Consider the following 17,788-nt stretch of genomic DNA (forward strand, 5'->3'; position numbering starts at 1 on the left):
CAGGCTTGGTAGAGAGCTTGCCTAGCTTGCCTGGTGGCACACACCTGTAGTTTCTGTATTTGAGAGCATGAAGCTTAAGGATCTTTCCAAGTTTGAGACTAGCCTGTTCTACGCAGGGAGTCACAGGCCAGCCTGAACTGTAGTGAGACGCGATGCCCCAAGTATCACATAGTTATTTGTTTGCTGAGACAAAAATTCTTGCCATGTCGTCTTGGCTGTCCTGGAACTCCTGATACAGACCAGGCTGGCCCTGTCTGTGTGGTCTTTTCCTGCCCCTTGAATGAAGGTCTGTGCCACTATGCCAAGATCATTTTTTGTTGTTGTTCATCTGATAACCGTTTAACTGGGCATACTGTATTTTATCTGCTAACCCTACTTGTGTGTCTTCTCTCCAAAGGTCCTACTACAGTGTAGACAGGGGAGACTCTTAACTATTAGAGCAGAAAAATGTGAAGGGTGAGGTGGGCCATGAAGAGGGCAGATGGAGGGCTAGGAAGGAGGACACAGCAGGGGTCCTCTCTGGGCAGATGGCTGTGGGAGGGTCTGTAAGATCACTGTCCCCGCAGGGAAGCTGCCTTGGAGCCTGGGCCCAGACTGGAGCTAGTAGAAAAGGCTTTCCCATTTGCCCACAGCCCCTAAAAGGGGTCTGACTACTGTTCTTTTGGGGGGCTCTCTGAGCCCAGGACCTGACTGTGGGTGGGGCTGTGGTGCACGGCGTGAGATACGGCGTGAGTCAGAGTGCTGGGGAGTCGAAGGAAGTGACCGAGCTTCGCTCCTGGGTTAAGAACATACTGAATGCCGGGCGGTGGTGGCGCACACCTTTAATCCCAGCACTAGGGAGGCAGAAGCAGGCGGATCTTTGTGAGTTCGAGGCCAGCTTTGGATCCCGGGCTGGTCTGGAACTTGCTGTGTAGCTAAGCATGACCTGCGCTCCTAATCCTTCTCTATCTTCTCCTGAGTACCGGGACTGTAGCATTATGTTGGTGCTGTGTGGTTTGAATCCAGTGCTGGGCAGAAGGCAAGGCTAGGCCCTCTTACATCGAGTGGAACAAATATCTCCAGTTTTTCTGTTTTGCTTTGTTGCTCAAGCTGGCTTCAAATTCATAGCAACCTTCCTGTCTCAGGTTCTTGAATCTGAGATTGCAGGTATGCTTCCAGCCCTGACTAGCTCTGAGCACAGAACTACAGAATATTAATTTTTCAGTAATGGGGTTTAAACTGGGGCCTTGTATGTGATAGGCAAGCAATCTACCACTGAGCCACATCCCGAGCTTTTTGTTGTTGTTGTTGTTTTTTAGATAGAGTTTTCTCTGTGCAACAGTCCTAGCACAGAAATCCGCCTGTGTCTGCCTCCTGAATGCTGGCGATTAAAAGCATGCGCTACCACACCCAACTTTTTTTTTAAAGTCTGTCTCATCAATATAGTTCAAGCATGTTTTGAAATCACCAGGTAGCTAACCCAGGAGGGCTTTGATTTTTGATCCTCCTGCCTCCGTTTCTCTACTTTGGGTGTAGCAGGCATGAACTGCCATGACCAACTGGTATTTACATTTTAATTTGTGTGGGGGTGGGTGGGCGGGTGGGTGTAGGAGTGCTACTGTGGACATGTGGAGGTCAGAGTGTGGGAATCTATTCTCTCATTCCACTGTGTGGATCCTGAGGATGGAACTCAGGTTGGCAGCACCTTTATCTGCTGAATCTTCTCACAAGCCAGGTGGTGAATCCTTCCCTCCACCCCACCCCTGAGACAGTGTTTCTTTGTGTAGCTCTGGTTATCCTGGAACTTTCTCTGTAGACCAGGCTAGCTTCAAACTCAGATCCTGAATGCTGGATTAAAGACATGTACCTCCACTGCCCAGCAAGTGAATACTTTTAAATAAAAATCATTTTGCTTTCTTCTCCATTTCACTAAGATTGCCCTCTCTGATGCCTCCCAGATTTACAGGACCTGACACTGAACTCAGTAAAAAAGGCCATGTTCCTGGACGGGGACTAGGAGTGAAAGAGGCAGGAAGTAGGAAGCAAGGAATAAGAACAGCATCAACTCATTGTGTTCAGGAAGGGGAAGAGTATAGGGACCACCCATTCATAAAGTGTAGAGACCACCCAGTCATAAAGTGTAGGGACCACCCATTCATAAAATGTAGGGACCACCCATTCATAAGGTGTAGAGACCACCCATTCATAAAGTGTAGAGACCACCCATTCATAAAGTGTAGGGACCACCCATTCATAAAGTGTGGGGACCACTCATTTAGTAAAGTATAGAGATCACCCATTCATAGAGTGTATAGACCACCCACTCCTCAGTAATTCTTGTTGCCTCTAGCCATAACACAATAACATTTTTGCAACTATGTGCATTAGTTCTAATAGGGCAAAGACTGAAACCTTCCATATGGTCAGGTCATGTTTTGTACCAAGTGAATAAAGCAAAACAAAACCCTTTAGAATTTAAAGATTTCATGGTTGGTTGTTATTTAGGAAGGAGACTGATCTACTCTCATAAAATTCCTTCGGATAGAAGGAGTGAAGTTTTCCACATTACCACTAGAGGGCATTCAGTTACCATTTTATCCGGGGTCCTTGCAGATGGAGGTTCTGTCTCCTTTCAGCTTGCAGATGCTAGCAGGTTACCCAACTTGAAGGAACTTCTCCAATCCTCCAGAGACACAGACACACAGGCCTGGGACCTGGTGAGCTGGATTTTATCATCCAAGATCCTGACAATCCACAGCGCAGAGAAGGCAGAGGTAAGACTGGTGTGTAGGTCACAGGTTCCTAAGGCTGACTGGCCCTAAGACCTCCCTGGGTACCACTGGGCAGCTGGTTGAAGTGCAGGTTCATGGGTGTCACTCTCAGAGATTCTCAGTATATGTCTGAAGAGCCCAGGAACTCACACACTGGCGGGTTCAGTACAGCACGTGTCTCCTTATCTGTAAATGGGGATAACTATGGTGCGCCTCAGCTGGGCGAATGCCCATCATCTTTAGGAATGAGTTTTCACTCTTGGAGCAGTATCTAAGAGCACATACAGAGGACTCAAACGTCTATCAAAACTGCAGACACTTCTGCTAAGTGAAGGCCCTGTTCACACCTTAGGGATATTGCTTAAGGAGAGAAGGGGAGGGCTGGAGAGATGGCTCAGCTGTTACAGGCTAGGCTAACAACCAAAAATATAAGGAGAGAAGGGGAGGAGAGGGAGGAGAACTGGCTCGGTCCAGCTGATCAACAGTAAAGTATCCCAAAGTACTGGTGATGCAGATTGTGTCCAGTGGGGGGAAACAAAAGTCACATAATCCCAAGATAACTCCAAATAGAGTATTTTAAGGTTATTCTTTATCAAAAGGGAAAACTCATGGAACAGAAACGGGGATCCAACATCAAAGTGTGGAGCAAGGGAAGAAGAGGCTGAGCTGGGTGGGACCGTGGCTTTTTGGGTACCCAAAAGTCACGCCCCAACCTGGTCCAGCCTCTTAAAGGCTGTTGACTGAAGGAGGTTGCCTATCACCTCCCCCTTTTGTCTAAATAAGCGAGTTCCAAACCCAATACAAAACTATACACACTAAGAATAGATTATCAAGCATAAAAATTAGAATTACAACTAGCATAAACAATATTAAGCAAGGAGCATATGCTAAATGTTTTAATAAGGACTCTAAGTCTAGTATTAGAAATGGCTTGGCTAGATCATAAGAGGAAGGTAACTATGACAATCTAATCTTTAACCCCATCGAAGGCCTGAGAAGGGAGATAATATTACTTGAGTAGGCTGGAAGTACAATCAAGCAGCTTCCAAAATATGTAGTAGATGACAGAGACAACTGGCTACCTAGCTAATCACCCAAAGTCTCACTTGCAATGTTGAAGTAACCAACTTTGGCTAAGACCTAGAGTAACTGACAGACCATTTTCTGAGGCAGGAAAAATTTCAGAACCGTCTTACCCTGTCTTGGCAAGGTTTGGTAGTCTTTTTTCTTGTATTCTGCTTGTTCTGTTTGTACATTGTGCATTTTGTCAGTGGTCAAGGCAGGGGCAGTTTTTTACCCAAAGGCCAGTTTTGCCAAGAAGAAAACAAGCTCCAAGTGGAGTTCTTGGTGCTCAACATTCTTTCGGGAATAGATCGGTGCTACTAGGAACAACTGTGTCTCACGTCAACAGAACCCTAAATTATTTAAATGCCGTGTTCTACAGATCTTTCAAGTTTTGGGTTCAAATCTTATTTCAGCCAATTATTGAGCCCCTTTTGTAAGGTGAGACCATAGTTATTCCCAAAAGAAGCAGTGACAGAAAGGGTATGACCCTAACACAGTTTTTGGCAGAAGCCAGATGTCCCATAATTTAGTTTTCCTTGCCTGGCTGGAGGCTCACAGGAACAGGCTGGAACAACAGGGTCCAAAGTAGGTCATATAATTCCTGGTCTGGTATTCTGTTCTCTGAGTGGCAATGGCAGGTTGGCTATATGTGCTGTTACTAAGTTAATCAATTTCAAGTAAACATTGAATTTGATTTGATTTGTTTGTTTGTTTTGGTTTTTCAAGACAAGGTTTCTCTGTGTAGCTTTGGAGTCTGTCCTGGAACTCACTCTGTAGACCAGGCTGACCTCTGCCTCCTGAGTGCTGGGATTAAAGACATGCGCCACCACCATGAGGGAGTCATGGAGAGGGTGTCTGTATTCCAGAGTGGGTTGAGCTACTTCCTTTATTGAATGGAATCATTTACTCATACTTCATTCGGGATCAAGGCCCTGCTAGATGTTGGCTATTACAGCTAAAGCAGATGTGATGGTGGCTCCTTGACTTTTGATTATGATCCAATTTAAATTCACATTAAAATGTGGGATGTTGTCAGGGTGGGGCTGGAGAGATGGTCAGTGGTTAAGAGTACTTGCTGTTCTTGGAGAGGACCTGGGCTCAGTTCCCAGCATCCATATGCAGCTGACAACTGTCCTTAATTCTGGTTCCAGGGGATCCAGTGCCTTCTTCTGGCTCTCATGGGCACCTGAATGCCTGCAGTGCACATCCAGACAAAGAGGCACACACATATACACATACACAATAAAAATGAATACACTATATTAAATGTGGGAGTTTGGTATCCAGGAATGCCAGCTTTTTATTTTGTTCAAGTCAGGACATTTGCCCACCGTGTATTATCACTTTATGAAAGGACATTTTAGCTGGGCACAGTGGTCACACTTGCAGTCCCAGAATTTGAGAGGTGAAGGGAAGAGGAACAGGACTTTAAGGCCACTGGAGGGCAGCCTGAGTTGCATGAAATCTCAAAAAACAAAACAAAACAAAACAATCCCCCAAAAACCTGAAAACAACCCCCCCCCAAAAAATCTCTGAAAACACGGGGCTGAAGAGAAGCCTCAGTAGTTAAGAGTGCTTGTTTCTCTTCCAGAGGAGCTGAGTTTGGTTTTCCGAACCCACAGATGGGCCTGTAACTGCAGTTCTGGGGTCCAATACACTCTTCTGACCTCCACTGGGACCCTGCCCACTTGCTCCCCAACCATAAATAAAATAATAAACAAATATTCTAAACAACAAAAAAGTGTGTGTGGGGGGGCGTTAAAAATGATCCAAGCATGGTGGTGGTACACACCTTTAATCTCAGCATTTGGGAGGCAAAGGCAGGCAGATCTTTACGATCAAGTCCAGCCTGGTCTACAGAGTGAGTTCCAGGACAGCCAGGGCTACACAGAGAAACCCTGACTTAAAAAACAAAACAAAAAGAAAAAAAAAGTCAATACTTAAAAAAGGAGCTTAGGCGCACATGGCAGTCAGATTTTGCTGAATAGCAAACCACTCTAAAGTTTACGATGAAATGAAAGGTACTGGTTGCAGTTCGTGACTCTGAGGTCATCACCCTGAGGCTGTGACCCTGAGGTCGTCATTTTGAGGCTGTGACTCTGAGGTGGTTCTTGGGGGTGGATGTTCTAGGGTAATCTTGCTTATATTTCTGGGCTTTTGGTGGGAGGGCTGCCAAGGCTGAGACCCCTTTGTGAGACTCTCATTTTGCTGAGGCTGGCATGGGTGAGGGTGATGGCCATCAGCAGGGGAGGAAAAACCCTTTGCAGCCTGCCATGTATGTGCTGAGGGCCCATTGATCAAAACAAATCTCTGTACAGGCAGCTTCAGCTCTGAGAAATAGGTTCCCTGTCTGGATGCCATCCTGGGGGAATCCCACCTGCAGTCACACTTGAAGGAGCACACAGAGGTAGAAGGGGATTCAGTGGCCGCTTTTGCCGTTTGTCACAGCCTTCTGCCTTGTGACACGTGTGTTGTGAAGACAGACCATGGGAACAGACAGGAGAGTGTTGGTTTTGTTGTCGGGGTTTTGTTTTTTGGAGACGGGGTCTTGCTATGGAACCCAGCCAGACCTGGAACTTTCCATCCCCACTCTGAAAGCTGAATGCTAGATTGCGGATGTGGGCTACCACCCAAACCTGAAAAGTACAGGGAACATGAGACATGATTTCTGAGCCAGGTGTGGTGACGTATGCTTTAACCTTAGTACTTGGAAGCAGTCAAATCTGGGCTACTCGAGATACTGTCTTAAAAACCGAAGGAAAAAGAGAGAGAGAGAAGTAGTCCTTGGGTTAGGAGCGGTCCGTGCTTCTCACCGGCCTGTCAGTGTCCTTAGAGAGAAGCTCCCTTGAGCTCTCAGAGCGCTGGGCTGGATTAGAGAGGAACAGCTTCAGAATTATGAAGCGAGTTGTTCTGGTGGGGTGGAGGGAGCCCAAGGTTTTGGGTTGTTAGCCTAGCCTTTAATGGCTGAGCCATCCCTCCAGGCCGGGAGCCCAAGGTTTTAGGAGGCCCTCTCCCTTCTTCCACTCCTTACCCTCTTTCTTTCATCCCTTCTTTTGTCTCATGTAGCCCAGGTTGGCCTTGATCTTGATATAGAGCTGAGGATGAGCTTGACCTACAATCTTCCTGACTCTACCTCCCAGGCACTGGAGGAGAGGCCTGTGTCAGCATGCTGGCCATTAGTAGGATGTGTCTGCTGCACACCTACCAGCGTCCCAAGTAAAGCTCTAACTCCCTTCCTGTTTCGCTTTCATGTTTGCAAGTTCAAAAAGATCCAGCAGCTGACTGGTGCCCCTCACACACCTGTTCCCACTCCGGACTTCCTATTTGAAATCGAGTACTTTGACCCAGCCAACGCCAGGTTTTATGAGACCAAAGGAGAGCGAGACCTCATCTACGCCTTCCATGGCAGCCGTCTAGAGAACTTCCACTCCATCATCCACAATGGTCTACACTGCCACCTGAACAAGGTAGGTCCAGGGCTCGCTGCTGGGGAGCGTGGGAGGGAACTCATGGGGAGGTGGGTTGGCTGAGGCCATGGTGCTTGGAGTATCATCTGGCCACCTGGGTGGGTAAATGCAGCATCTCAGGCCCACAGTGTTTTAACAGGATCTCTGGGAGATTTCCAGGCTGATTATGGTTGGGGAAGCATTAGTGGTTTCTGTCCTTAGCTCTACATTTAGATCACTTGGGAAACTTTTAAAAATCCCTGTGCTGCTGGCAGTGGTGACGCACACCTTTAATCCCAGCATTCGGGAGACAGAGACAGAGGGATCTCTCAGTTGGAGGCCAGACTGGTCTACAGCGGGAGTTCCAGGACAGGTTCCAAAGCTACAGAGAAACCGTGTCTCGAGAAACAAACAAACAAACAAACAAACAACAACAAAAATTCCCTGCTTGGACTAGAGAAGAGGCTCAGGAGCTAAGAGTACTTGCTGCCCTTGCATAGGATCTGTGTTCAATTCCCAGGATCAACTGTGGGTGGCTACTGCCTGTAGCTTTCTGTAGTTATCCAACACCTTCTTCTGGCCTCCATGGGCACTACACAGAAACAGACCAGCAGAGTCACAAACATGCAAATAAATAAAAAATCTAAAATAAAGAAAACAAAAATACTAGTACCGGAGAGCTTGGGATATAACCTAGCTGGAAGAATGTTCATGTGGTGTGCACTAGGCCCTAAATTCAACCTGCAGCACCTGCATAAAATGATGTGGTGTCCACCTGTAATCCTAACACCAGGGAAGTAGAGGTGAGGGGAGCCGAAGTTCAGAGTCATCCTGGGCACTGGGGAGTTTGATGTTAGCCTGTGCTACATGAGACCTCGTTTCACAAAAACAAATGAAAATCCCAGTGCCAACTGCACCCCAGACCACTTCATTGAGACACTGCAAGTAGGCACCCAACAGTGTGCTTCACCCACCCTTCCAGTGTCACACAGTGTGGACCCTGAGCCAGCAGGATAAGCATAACCCAGGAGCACTTCACTGGAAGTGTGAAGCCTCAGGCCTGCCTGAGATGACACCGTGAGAACCCACACTTTAACAGGATCCCCAGGTGATCACAAGCATTGCTGAGCTCCTGTCAGCCCTGAGAAATTGCGGGGTGTGCCATGATTCAGCAAGAGGAGGTCCTTCCCCAGAAATGTTTTCCTCTCATCTTCATGAGTCAAAACTGTTAACCACCCTCTCCCTTCTGACACTTACTCTACCCCTTAGGAAGGAGGAGGATGACAGTCTAGGGCCTGTTGCTAAACAGGCGTGGGCAGCCATGAGGGCCTGGGCAAAGGAACTCATGCTGTTCCAGTCTGTCCCCTCTTCTGTGGCACTGGTGCCCACTACCCTCTGAGCTCACACAACAATTGGAGCGGCTTTATATTTACAGAGGCTACTTGGTTTCCTAAGCCCCAGGAGAAGCAGCAGCTGCTATTGTAGGCCAGCAGAGAGGGCATCTGAGGTAGTAGGTGCTGCGGGCCCTCCCCAGGCAGAGCAGCATCTGTCTTGTCTTGATGGGCTGGCTCCGTCAGGGTTGATGTAGCCCCGAGGCTGGAGAAGCTTCTTCCAGCCCTGCTGCATCTGATTAGCGCTGGTGGGTTCTGCTGAGGATGACGGGCTTGTTTATGCTGGCCCTGGGCTTGCTTCTATGGCCAGGCTACTGGAATCCAGGGGTCTCTGTTTTACCTTGGAACTTTCTTGGAGAAGTTGCCTCAAGTTTGTACTCTAGGGTTCCCTTGAGGTAGCTCATGTACCGGGGGAAGCTGTGAAGTTATCTTTCTTGGGGGTGGAAATGCCCCCAGGACTCTCTTGAGCTCTGCTCCCAGCAGCCTGGCACAAGGCTTTGAGTCTCAGAAGCTGAAGACATATGTAGGACTTAAAGGATTAATATGCAGTGACAGAGAAATGAATGATGCAGTGGGTAAAGGTGACTTCTGCTAAGCCTGATGACCTGAGATGGATCCCAGGCACTCACATGAAGGGAGAACCAACTCCCACAGTTATCTTCTTACCTGTGTGTCACACACACACACACACACACACACACACACACACACAGACTTTTTTTTTCAGGACAGAATTTCTCTGTGTAGCTCTGGCTATTCTGGAACTCACGCCGTAGACCAGGCTGGCCTTGAACTCAGAGAGATCTACCTGCCTCTGCCTCCCGAGTGCTGGGATCAGAGGTGTGCACCCCCCAACTGATTATTTTTACAAAGAAAGAGAAAACTGCTGTGGGGTCTGATCAGAGGATGTTCACTCTCCCTGGAGTTGGTCTACATCAACTTTGGAGAGGTGGGGACATTGTCCAACTTGGCATGGGAGCTTTCCAAAGACCTTCGGAAAGGAGAGGTCTGTTTCATTTGCCCCACACCACAGGGTAGGCTGTTTCTCAGTTCCGGAGCAGAGCAGATGTATTTCACTGAACTCCTGGAGTCCAGGGTCATCTAAGATACTGGGACTAGCATCCACAGACAGCAGTTGAATTTCAACTTGAGTATCAGGTCCGTCCATTGATGGAAGCTTCTGGACTGTGACGAGAAGTGTGGCTAAGCGCCATGGTGGACGTTACTGTGACTGAGTGGTGTTCAGTTGTTGGTGCCTGTCATAGCCAAGGAAGAGTGTGTTGCCTGTGCCTGCCATAGGCTCTGTTTGCCAGTGCTTTATCTGCCACTCTTCCTTAGGGAGGCGACCAAATTAACAGCCCTTGTCAGGCAGCTGCAGCCTAGCTTCTTGGATGTTTTCTTAGCCCACAACAGCACAGAGTAAAACTCAACTCTGGTCCTCATGCCAGGTCCTTCATTTAGTCCCAGTTTCTGGTCAAAGAGACTTGGTTTTGTTTGTTTGTTTGTTTTTTTGTTTTGTTTTGTTTTTTGAGACAGGTTTGAGGGTTTCTTGGTAGCTTTGGAGCCTGTCCTGGAACTCTCTATGTAGTCCAGGCTGGCCATGAACTCAGAGATCTGTTTGCCTCTGCCTCATGAGTACTGGGATTAAAGGCGTGAGCCACCACTGACTGACTCGTTTCTTTTTCAAATAATAGGATGTAACTTTCCTTTTGCAAACCCCAAAGTGTAGCTATGTTCAATGCATTGATGTAATGGGAATGACTCTGTTCATTATACCAGTAGCACCTGTGATGGCCTGCCCACCTGTGACCGTCACCATCTCCTATGTGCCAGATAGCCTTCAAATGCACATTGTTTTATGTATATTGTGTATAGTGTGTGTGTGTGTGTGTGTGTGTGTGTGTGTGTTGCTGAGGACTGAATGCTTAGGCAAGAGCTCTCCCACTGAGTTATACTCCTCCCCCTGCCCTACCGTATGTCTCTGAAACATGGTCATAAGCTTGTGGAGGAGGAACTCTTACAGCGTTTTGTAGGTGCAGAAACTGAAACACAGAATTTATGTAACTCGCTGGAACATTGAAACCGAGGTCTATTTGGACTCCGATATCGCTGTTGTTTTTTCCATTCAACCTTGACCACAAGGTACAGCTCCTTTGCCAGGCTAGGTGGCCAGGTCCTATCAGCTGAACACTGATCAGATGGAAATGTGTTTAGTAATGAGCCCTATGATGACATCAGGTTATTTGTCTTAAAGGGGTGGGAGGAGTGTGAAAATGTTTGTTTCCAGCTCTGTGGAAGAAGGACACGTGCTGTCTGGTGGCACCTGGTCTCCATTCAGTTTTGTGTTCCTCTTTCGCCTCTGCTCTTCCAGACACCTTTGTTTGGAGAAGGCACCTACCTCACGAGCGACTTGAGCCTGGCCCTCATTTACAGTCCTCACGGCCATGGGTGGCAGCATAGCCTCCTCGGACCAATCCTTAGCTGTGTAGCCGTGTGTGAGGTCATCGATCATCCAGATGTCAAGTGCCAAACCAAGAAGAAGGGTGAGTGAGCACTCGTCCCAGGCCTGGCTGCAAGCCCTTGCTACTGGCTCAGGTGTGGGGTGGACGGCCATTGCACGCTTAGGGAGGGGTCGGTCAGAGCAGCACAGACAGGACAAAGGCTGGGCTGCAAGGACGGGAATGGCTTCTCAGGGATGGAACACGTGATAGGAAAAGATCACATTACAGGTAGGAGTCAGGGAGTTCTGGGGAGGGGCTGACAAGGGGCAGCTGAGAGGGTTCAAGATGCCCAGGGAAAGCTTTGGGAAGGAGGCAGGATTTGACACATGCAGGCTCTTCCAGAGGACCTGAACCCTGTGTCCAGCTCCCACACTGTGGGATCCACAACCACCTGTAACTCCAACTGGGATCTAACATCCTCTTTCGGCCTCATGGGTACCAGACATGTGGTGAGCATCCATACATTCATGTGAAACATTCATACATATAAAATAAAAATTAAGAAGAAAAACAGGTGGTGACTTCACTCCTTTAATCCCAGCACTCGGGAGGCAGAGGCAAGCGGATCTCCGTGAGTTCGAGACCAGGCTCATCTACAAATCCAGTTCTAGGACAGCCAGGGTTGTTACACAGACAAACCTTGTCCTGAAACCTCCCCCCCCCCCAAAAAAACCCCAAAATTAAGAAGAAAAGATTTGACAAATGGAAACCTTCCATACTTGTAAGGTGAGGACATGGCTCGTTGGGAGTCAGAATTTTGGTATTATTTCTGGGCACTTGCATCATCAGAAAACCTGGTATCCAATTAACATGCAATAAAGGTTTGCTCAACAAAAGCTAAGGATAATGAGCCCAGATTCTCTGAGCTCCGCTGGAGTGTGCTGAAATCCCCAGACAACCAGAGGGGCACCTGAGGCCATGGACTCTCCAGGAGCAGATAGCTAGCAGCCACCTCAGCTCCACTGGCTTGAGGTGTCCCTTGGATTACATGCCCAGTGCCTCCCTGAGGGCCACCCCCCTCCAAGGCAGAAGAGTCACAGCACTATCGTTCCAGTCTCCAAACTGGGCTGTTGGCTTTACTCAGAAGAGGAGAATTCAAGACACAAACTGTTCTGGACTCTAATGTGAAACAACTGGACCCAAGGAACAGGCCCAGGTCTGACGCCACCCTCCCAAACCAGACAGCACGAACGCTCGCTCGCGTGCGTAATTCTTAGCAAGTTTGCATATGGAGACATTAGACATCAAAACACAACTGCTCAGCCTCTGCTGCCCAGAGCCCTGGCTTGTGTTTGATAAAGCCTTTCCGTGTTGTTAACAGGAAAGAGTGTCCTCCCTCCCACTCAGACCAGACTTAAGTAGTTGCTTAGCATGTACAAGGCCCTGGGTTCAGCACTGCACAAGTACACATAAATCCCACAACAACAAAAACAAAAAACAAGAGTTTTGCCTGGTGTGCTGGCACAAGCCTGTAGTCTCAGTGAGTGGGAAGTAGAACAGGAGCATCAGCAGATAAGGACTAGCCTTAGCTACGTTGTGAGTTTGAAGTCAGCTTCGGCTACATTAGATCCAGTCTCAAATAGAATCCGAAAGAAAGAAAGAAAGAAAGAAAGAAAGAAAGAAAGAAAGAAAGAAAGAAAGAAAGAAAAAGGTATGGAGATGCACACCTTTAATCTCAGCACTTGAGAGGTAGAGGCAGAGGCAGGCTGATCTCTGAGTACCAAGGCCAATCTGCTCTCCATCGTTCCAGACTAGATAGAGCCACATAGTGAGATCCTGTCTGAAAAAATTTTTTTTTCCCCTTAAAATCCTGGGCAGGGCATGGTCATAGACACCTGTAATTCCAGTACTGGGGACGTAGAGAAGAGGGTCAGGAGTTAAAGGTTATTCTCAGCTACGTAGCAAGTTCAAACAAACAAAAGTCTTGGTAGGAGTGGTGGAAGTCTTTATCTGTTTTCTTGTTTGTGTTTTTGAGACAGAATCTCACTACATAGTAACCCTAGCTGTCCCGGAACTCAGATGTAGACCAGGATGGCCATGAACTCACAGGCAATATGTCTGCCTTTGCCTCCCTCTCAAGCCTTTAATCCCAGCAATCAGGAGGCAGAGGCAAGTGGGTCTACATTGTGAGTTCCAGGACAGCCAGAACTACATAGCGTGACTGTGTCTCAAAAAAAATGTGCTGAGGTCAAAGCTGTGCTCCACCAGGCCTGGTGGGGGTAAGTGTTCTGAGAACTCGAATCTAGTGTGGTTTATTCAGAATGCCTCCTAGGCCCTGGGGTTGTAGCCCAATTGCTAGAGTATTCACCTGGCAAGTCTGAGGCCCTGAGTTTCACCTTCAACACAGCATCAACTTGGTACAGTAGTGTGAGCCTGCTAGCCCAGCACTCAGAAGGTGGAGATCAGAGGGTCAGAAGTTCAAGGTCACCCTTAGCTAGGCCTTGAGTTCAGGCACGGGTGACTGGTCTCTAAACAGATAAATAAATCAGCAGTCCTGCTGAAGCAGCTCTGCTCTCCCATGAGTCCTGGTCCTGGCCCTCGGTATGTGACGCTGATCAGCCGTTTCAGCCTTCCGTTTGCGTCTGCCTTCTGCTTGTTCCGTTCAGCGGATTTTCTTCTCTGTTTTCCTAGTCTCTCTTCCCCATTTGCCTTCCTGCCTGCCAGAATCTCCTGTTCTCTGTGCTGATTCACACAGGAACACGGGTGCAGTCCTCAGCCTGCTGACTTTGTGCCTCAGGACCATGAACCTTGACTCAATTCTATTTCTAATTTGCCACTTTTGTTATTGCGTTCCCCATCCCCGCACGACACCCGACAAAGCGTGTGTTTCTCTCTCCTTTTTCAGATACCAAGGAAATTGACCGCAGCAGAGCAAGAATCAAGCACAGTGAAGGGGGAGATGTCCCTCCTAAGTACTTCGTAGTCACCAACAACCAACTTCTTCGGGTGAAGTACCTGCTGGTGTATTCTCAGAAACAGCCGAGGAGGTAAGCAGGTGGTCCCTACGTGAACTTAGGAGATGGCTGCTGTGTTCAGAGTGTCAATTGCTCAGCCGTCAGCATTGCCTCTCCCTCAGCCTGGGGCCTCTGATGTGTGTAAAGCAAACGCCCAGGATGCTGGTCACCTGAGGGAAGAGGTAGAGAAGACGTATGTAGCTCTGACTCCAAGGGGACCAAAATACTAGTGGAGAAGATCGGTTTGGAAACAAGCCTGTTTGAGGGGTACATGAAGTCAAACTAGGGCTCCCTGGGCAATTGGTTTGTCTGAACTCCATTTTGGAGATTGAGCCGAGAGGCAGGATGAGAACCAGACAGTGGCTGAGAATGTGTAGCTCAGCTGAACCTACCATGGACCCAGATGCTTCATCTTCATCTCTCTAATGCGTTGATGTCAAGGATGTAGCTCAGTGGTAGAGTGCTTGCCTAGCACACAAAGGTCCTGGGTGCGATCCCCAGCATGGCAGAAGATATGAAATAAAGAAAGGCAGAAGAGGGTTGAGCCCAGCAGCAGAGGAGGGCTTTTAGCTCTGGAGGACTGCAGAGGAGGCCACATCCCATTCCATCCAATAGCATGGTGATAGGAAGATGTTCAGGGTCCCTAGGGGGACTGTCATTTTGTCATCTTACTATGTTGTTAGAGTCTGTGGTGGAGCTTCTGCCAAACCCATAGAAAAGGGGTTGCATTGAATATTCTGGGCTTTTTGTTTGTTTTGTTTTTTAATTGTGTGTGTGTGTGTGTGTGTGTGTGTGTGTATGTGTGTGCATGCGCGCGTGCACCCAGGGAAACCAGAAGGACTTCAGATCCTTTGGATTTGGAGATACATGCTATTTACTTGAAAAACTCCATTCTTAACTAACTCCCTAGCGAGTGTTTTCTGTGCACATTTGGATGGCTTAGAACACCTCCCAGTGTAGCACAAAGATTCCCAGGCTGGTGAGAATGCCTGCCACCAAGCCGGACAGCTTGAATTCAGTCTCTGTGACCCACGTGGTGGAAGGAGAGAACTGACTCTCACCAGCCATCCTCTGGCCTCCATGCACACACGCACACACACATGTACACACGCACACATGCGCGCGCGCACACACACACACACACACACACACACACAATAATAAAAAAGATTCCCCCAGCTCACATTTGTCTCTGCTCATACAGAAAAGACCTTCGCTAAGGAACTTGCCACCATCTGTGCAGACACCCTGAGATGGGGCATCCTTTTAAATACCAAAGCCTTAAGAAAAGTGAGTTATAAAAGGCAATAGAGGAGCTAACCGGGGAAGAGTGGGTGAGCTCATTGCATAGCCGTGTTTGTGCAGTTAGAAAATCTTGTGTTGAAAGGCGAGTTGGTGGTGCCAGGGCCAACAGCCCCAGGTCTCTCAGACAGAGCCGCACGAAGCTTCCCTTGAAGGCTCACAGAGGATGAAATCCATCATGTTGTGTTCTCTGAGCCAGAACTTCTTGCATACACTTAAAACAAAAAATGTTTTTCCCGAGTTGCCAACTCTCTTTTTCCCTCTGGGCAGGGCCTCACGCCAGCTCTCCTGGTTGTCCAGCCATTGGTTCATGGTCATGATGTCCCTGTATCTGCTGCTGCTGCTCATTGTGAGTGTCGCCAACTCCTCTGCTTTTCAACACTTCTGGAACCGAGTGAAGGGATGATCACGGGCACTTGGAGTGGGGACCGCTCACCATGTGCCTTATGGAAGCTTGTTCTCTACCTCCTGCATCCCATAGCCAGTCAGGCCAAGTTTGTGGACCAGTTGCAAGGGGGGGTGCACAGGACAATTTTCATATGCCATACATTTACTGATTGCCTTTGATGATGTGCCCAGTCACAGTCCAGTCAATGGGGCCCTTGGCCCCTCGCTTGTCTGCTTCTTCCTAAATAGTTAGGGAGGTGGCTCTTCAGCCAAGGCCAACAGGAAAGTAACTCCTTCTGCATTTAAAAGCAAAGTGTCCAAGCTGTCGGTGGTGTTTCCAATCGCTCAGAGGGAGGCTGGCCCTTTCTCTAATGCCTTTTGGAAGACAGAACTTGGGGGTGATAAATCACTAAGTGGTTGCCTTGTTTTGACTCAAGACACCCAAGAGGGACGGTCGTGTTTCTCATTCAAATCAGTGGGATCATTTGGGGATTCCATCAGCTTTAGTCTGCGGGTGCAAAACATTTGAACGGTTTTCTCAGATCAACAAACAGTTTCTGCTACAGCTGTCCCTCCCTCCCTCCTTAACCACACGAGAGAAGGAGCCTCCGCCGGATAACAAAATGCAGACTTAACGACTAGCAAACTCTGACATTGTTTTCTAAAAATGGCCAACTGCTGATTACAGCTGAAACGGAACCAAATGCTTGTTTTCTGCTTTCGTTGTTTGTTTTTAAGTGACTGACAAATTAGCCTCTGTGAGCCAAATAAAAGGGGAGATGTCTAAACCTGGAGCACCAAGTGGCCTGGGTCCACAGCCTCTTTCCTGGCTGTATTACAGGGAGAAGGATCCAAGCCATAAGCTCGCTATGGTCCTCGTTCCCACGAAGCTGCCTTGATATACAACACTCTAGGCCTTCAGGGGCCTGCTGGCCTTCAAAAGAGAGGCCTGCCTCAGTTGGCCACACATCTTCATGGGCTGGGTCTCCCTCAGAGGAGCCGTCGTCTTTGGGACTCAGCCTGAGCTTTAGTGTGTGAGGAGAGAGTCCCTAGCTGTCCGTGCTGTGTTGTTCATTCCCTCCTTCCTGCCAGGCTTCAACCAGAAAAGAACCCTGTTGAACGGGAATGAAGTTTTCATAGAGAATGAGAAAATCATTTTCTACAATTTGTAAAGTTTGTGAAAAGCCACTACTATGCTTTTTAAATCAAATAGTAGGACATTTAAAAAACAATAAAGATATTTTCCTAAATACCAAGCTGTCTCCGTGTCTGTCCGTGGCTGTACTCAGTGTTGAGAACCTTACTCTTTTCCTTCATGGAGGACAGGAGTGGCAGTGGGACTCGTAGGCGTTGACCTCACAGACGTGAACCACTACTGTGTGCTATGCATAGGGGTACAAGTAGTATCAAGTTACCCACCAGGAGCTGGCAGTCCAGCAGTGTGGGCAGGTAGACAAGCATTTCAGGGGGAAGCTGGTGTCCTGAGATGCTATAAGGGAGAAACACTTGGTCAGGACTACAGGACCACTACCATAGACTATATATGTGTATTGTTTATTTGGTCTCCACAATTGTTTATTACAGGCTTGTGTACTTTAGCAGATAAGGATCTGAAGGCAGGCCAGAAAGCTTAATGGCTTGTCCACCAGGAAGAAACGGTGGAACTGGAGTTGAACCTGAAGGCTGGTTTCTCATACCCATCCTCAGAGCTAGGTGGAGCTTCTGCCAAACCCACAGAAAGGGGTTGCATTGAATATTCTGGGCTTTTTGTTTGTTTTGTTTTTGAAGGGTGTGTGTGTGTGTGTATGTGCAAGCGCGCACGTACCCAGGGAAACCAGATCCCTTGGAGTTGGAGATACATGCTATTTACTTGAAAAACTCCATTCTTTTTTGTTTTGGTTTGGTTTTGGTTTTTGAGACACAGGGTTTCTCTGTGTAGCTTTGGAGCCTGTCTTGGAACTCACTCTTCTAGACCAGGCTGGCCTCGAACTC

General features: G+C 48.1%; 1 protein-coding gene across 1 annotated transcript in view; it reads left to right on the top strand.

The window, feature by feature from the left end:
* Parp16 (poly(ADP-ribose) polymerase family member 16) overlaps nt 1–17,052 on the top strand; it is a 28,394-nt gene extending 11,342 nt beyond the window's left edge. Inside the window, exons 2-6 of the mRNA XM_038321464.1 lie at nt 2,616–2,753; nt 7,076–7,282; nt 11,024–11,195; nt 13,999–14,140; nt 15,680–17,052. Coding sequence (XP_038177392.1) covers nt 2,616–2,753; nt 7,076–7,282; nt 11,024–11,195; nt 13,999–14,140; nt 15,680–15,815 — 795 coding nt within the window. The 3' untranslated portion in view covers nt 15,816–17,052. The remainder of the gene's footprint in view (nt 1–2,615; nt 2,754–7,075; nt 7,283–11,023; nt 11,196–13,998; nt 14,141–15,679) is intronic.
* The last annotated feature ends 736 nt before the right edge of the window (nt 17,053–17,788 follow it).

The sequence above is a fragment of the Arvicola amphibius genome, chromosome 3 (genome assembly GCF_903992535.2).
Source record: "Arvicola amphibius chromosome 3, mArvAmp1.2, whole genome shotgun sequence".
Lineage (NCBI taxonomy): Eukaryota > Metazoa > Chordata > Mammalia > Rodentia > Cricetidae > Arvicola > Arvicola amphibius.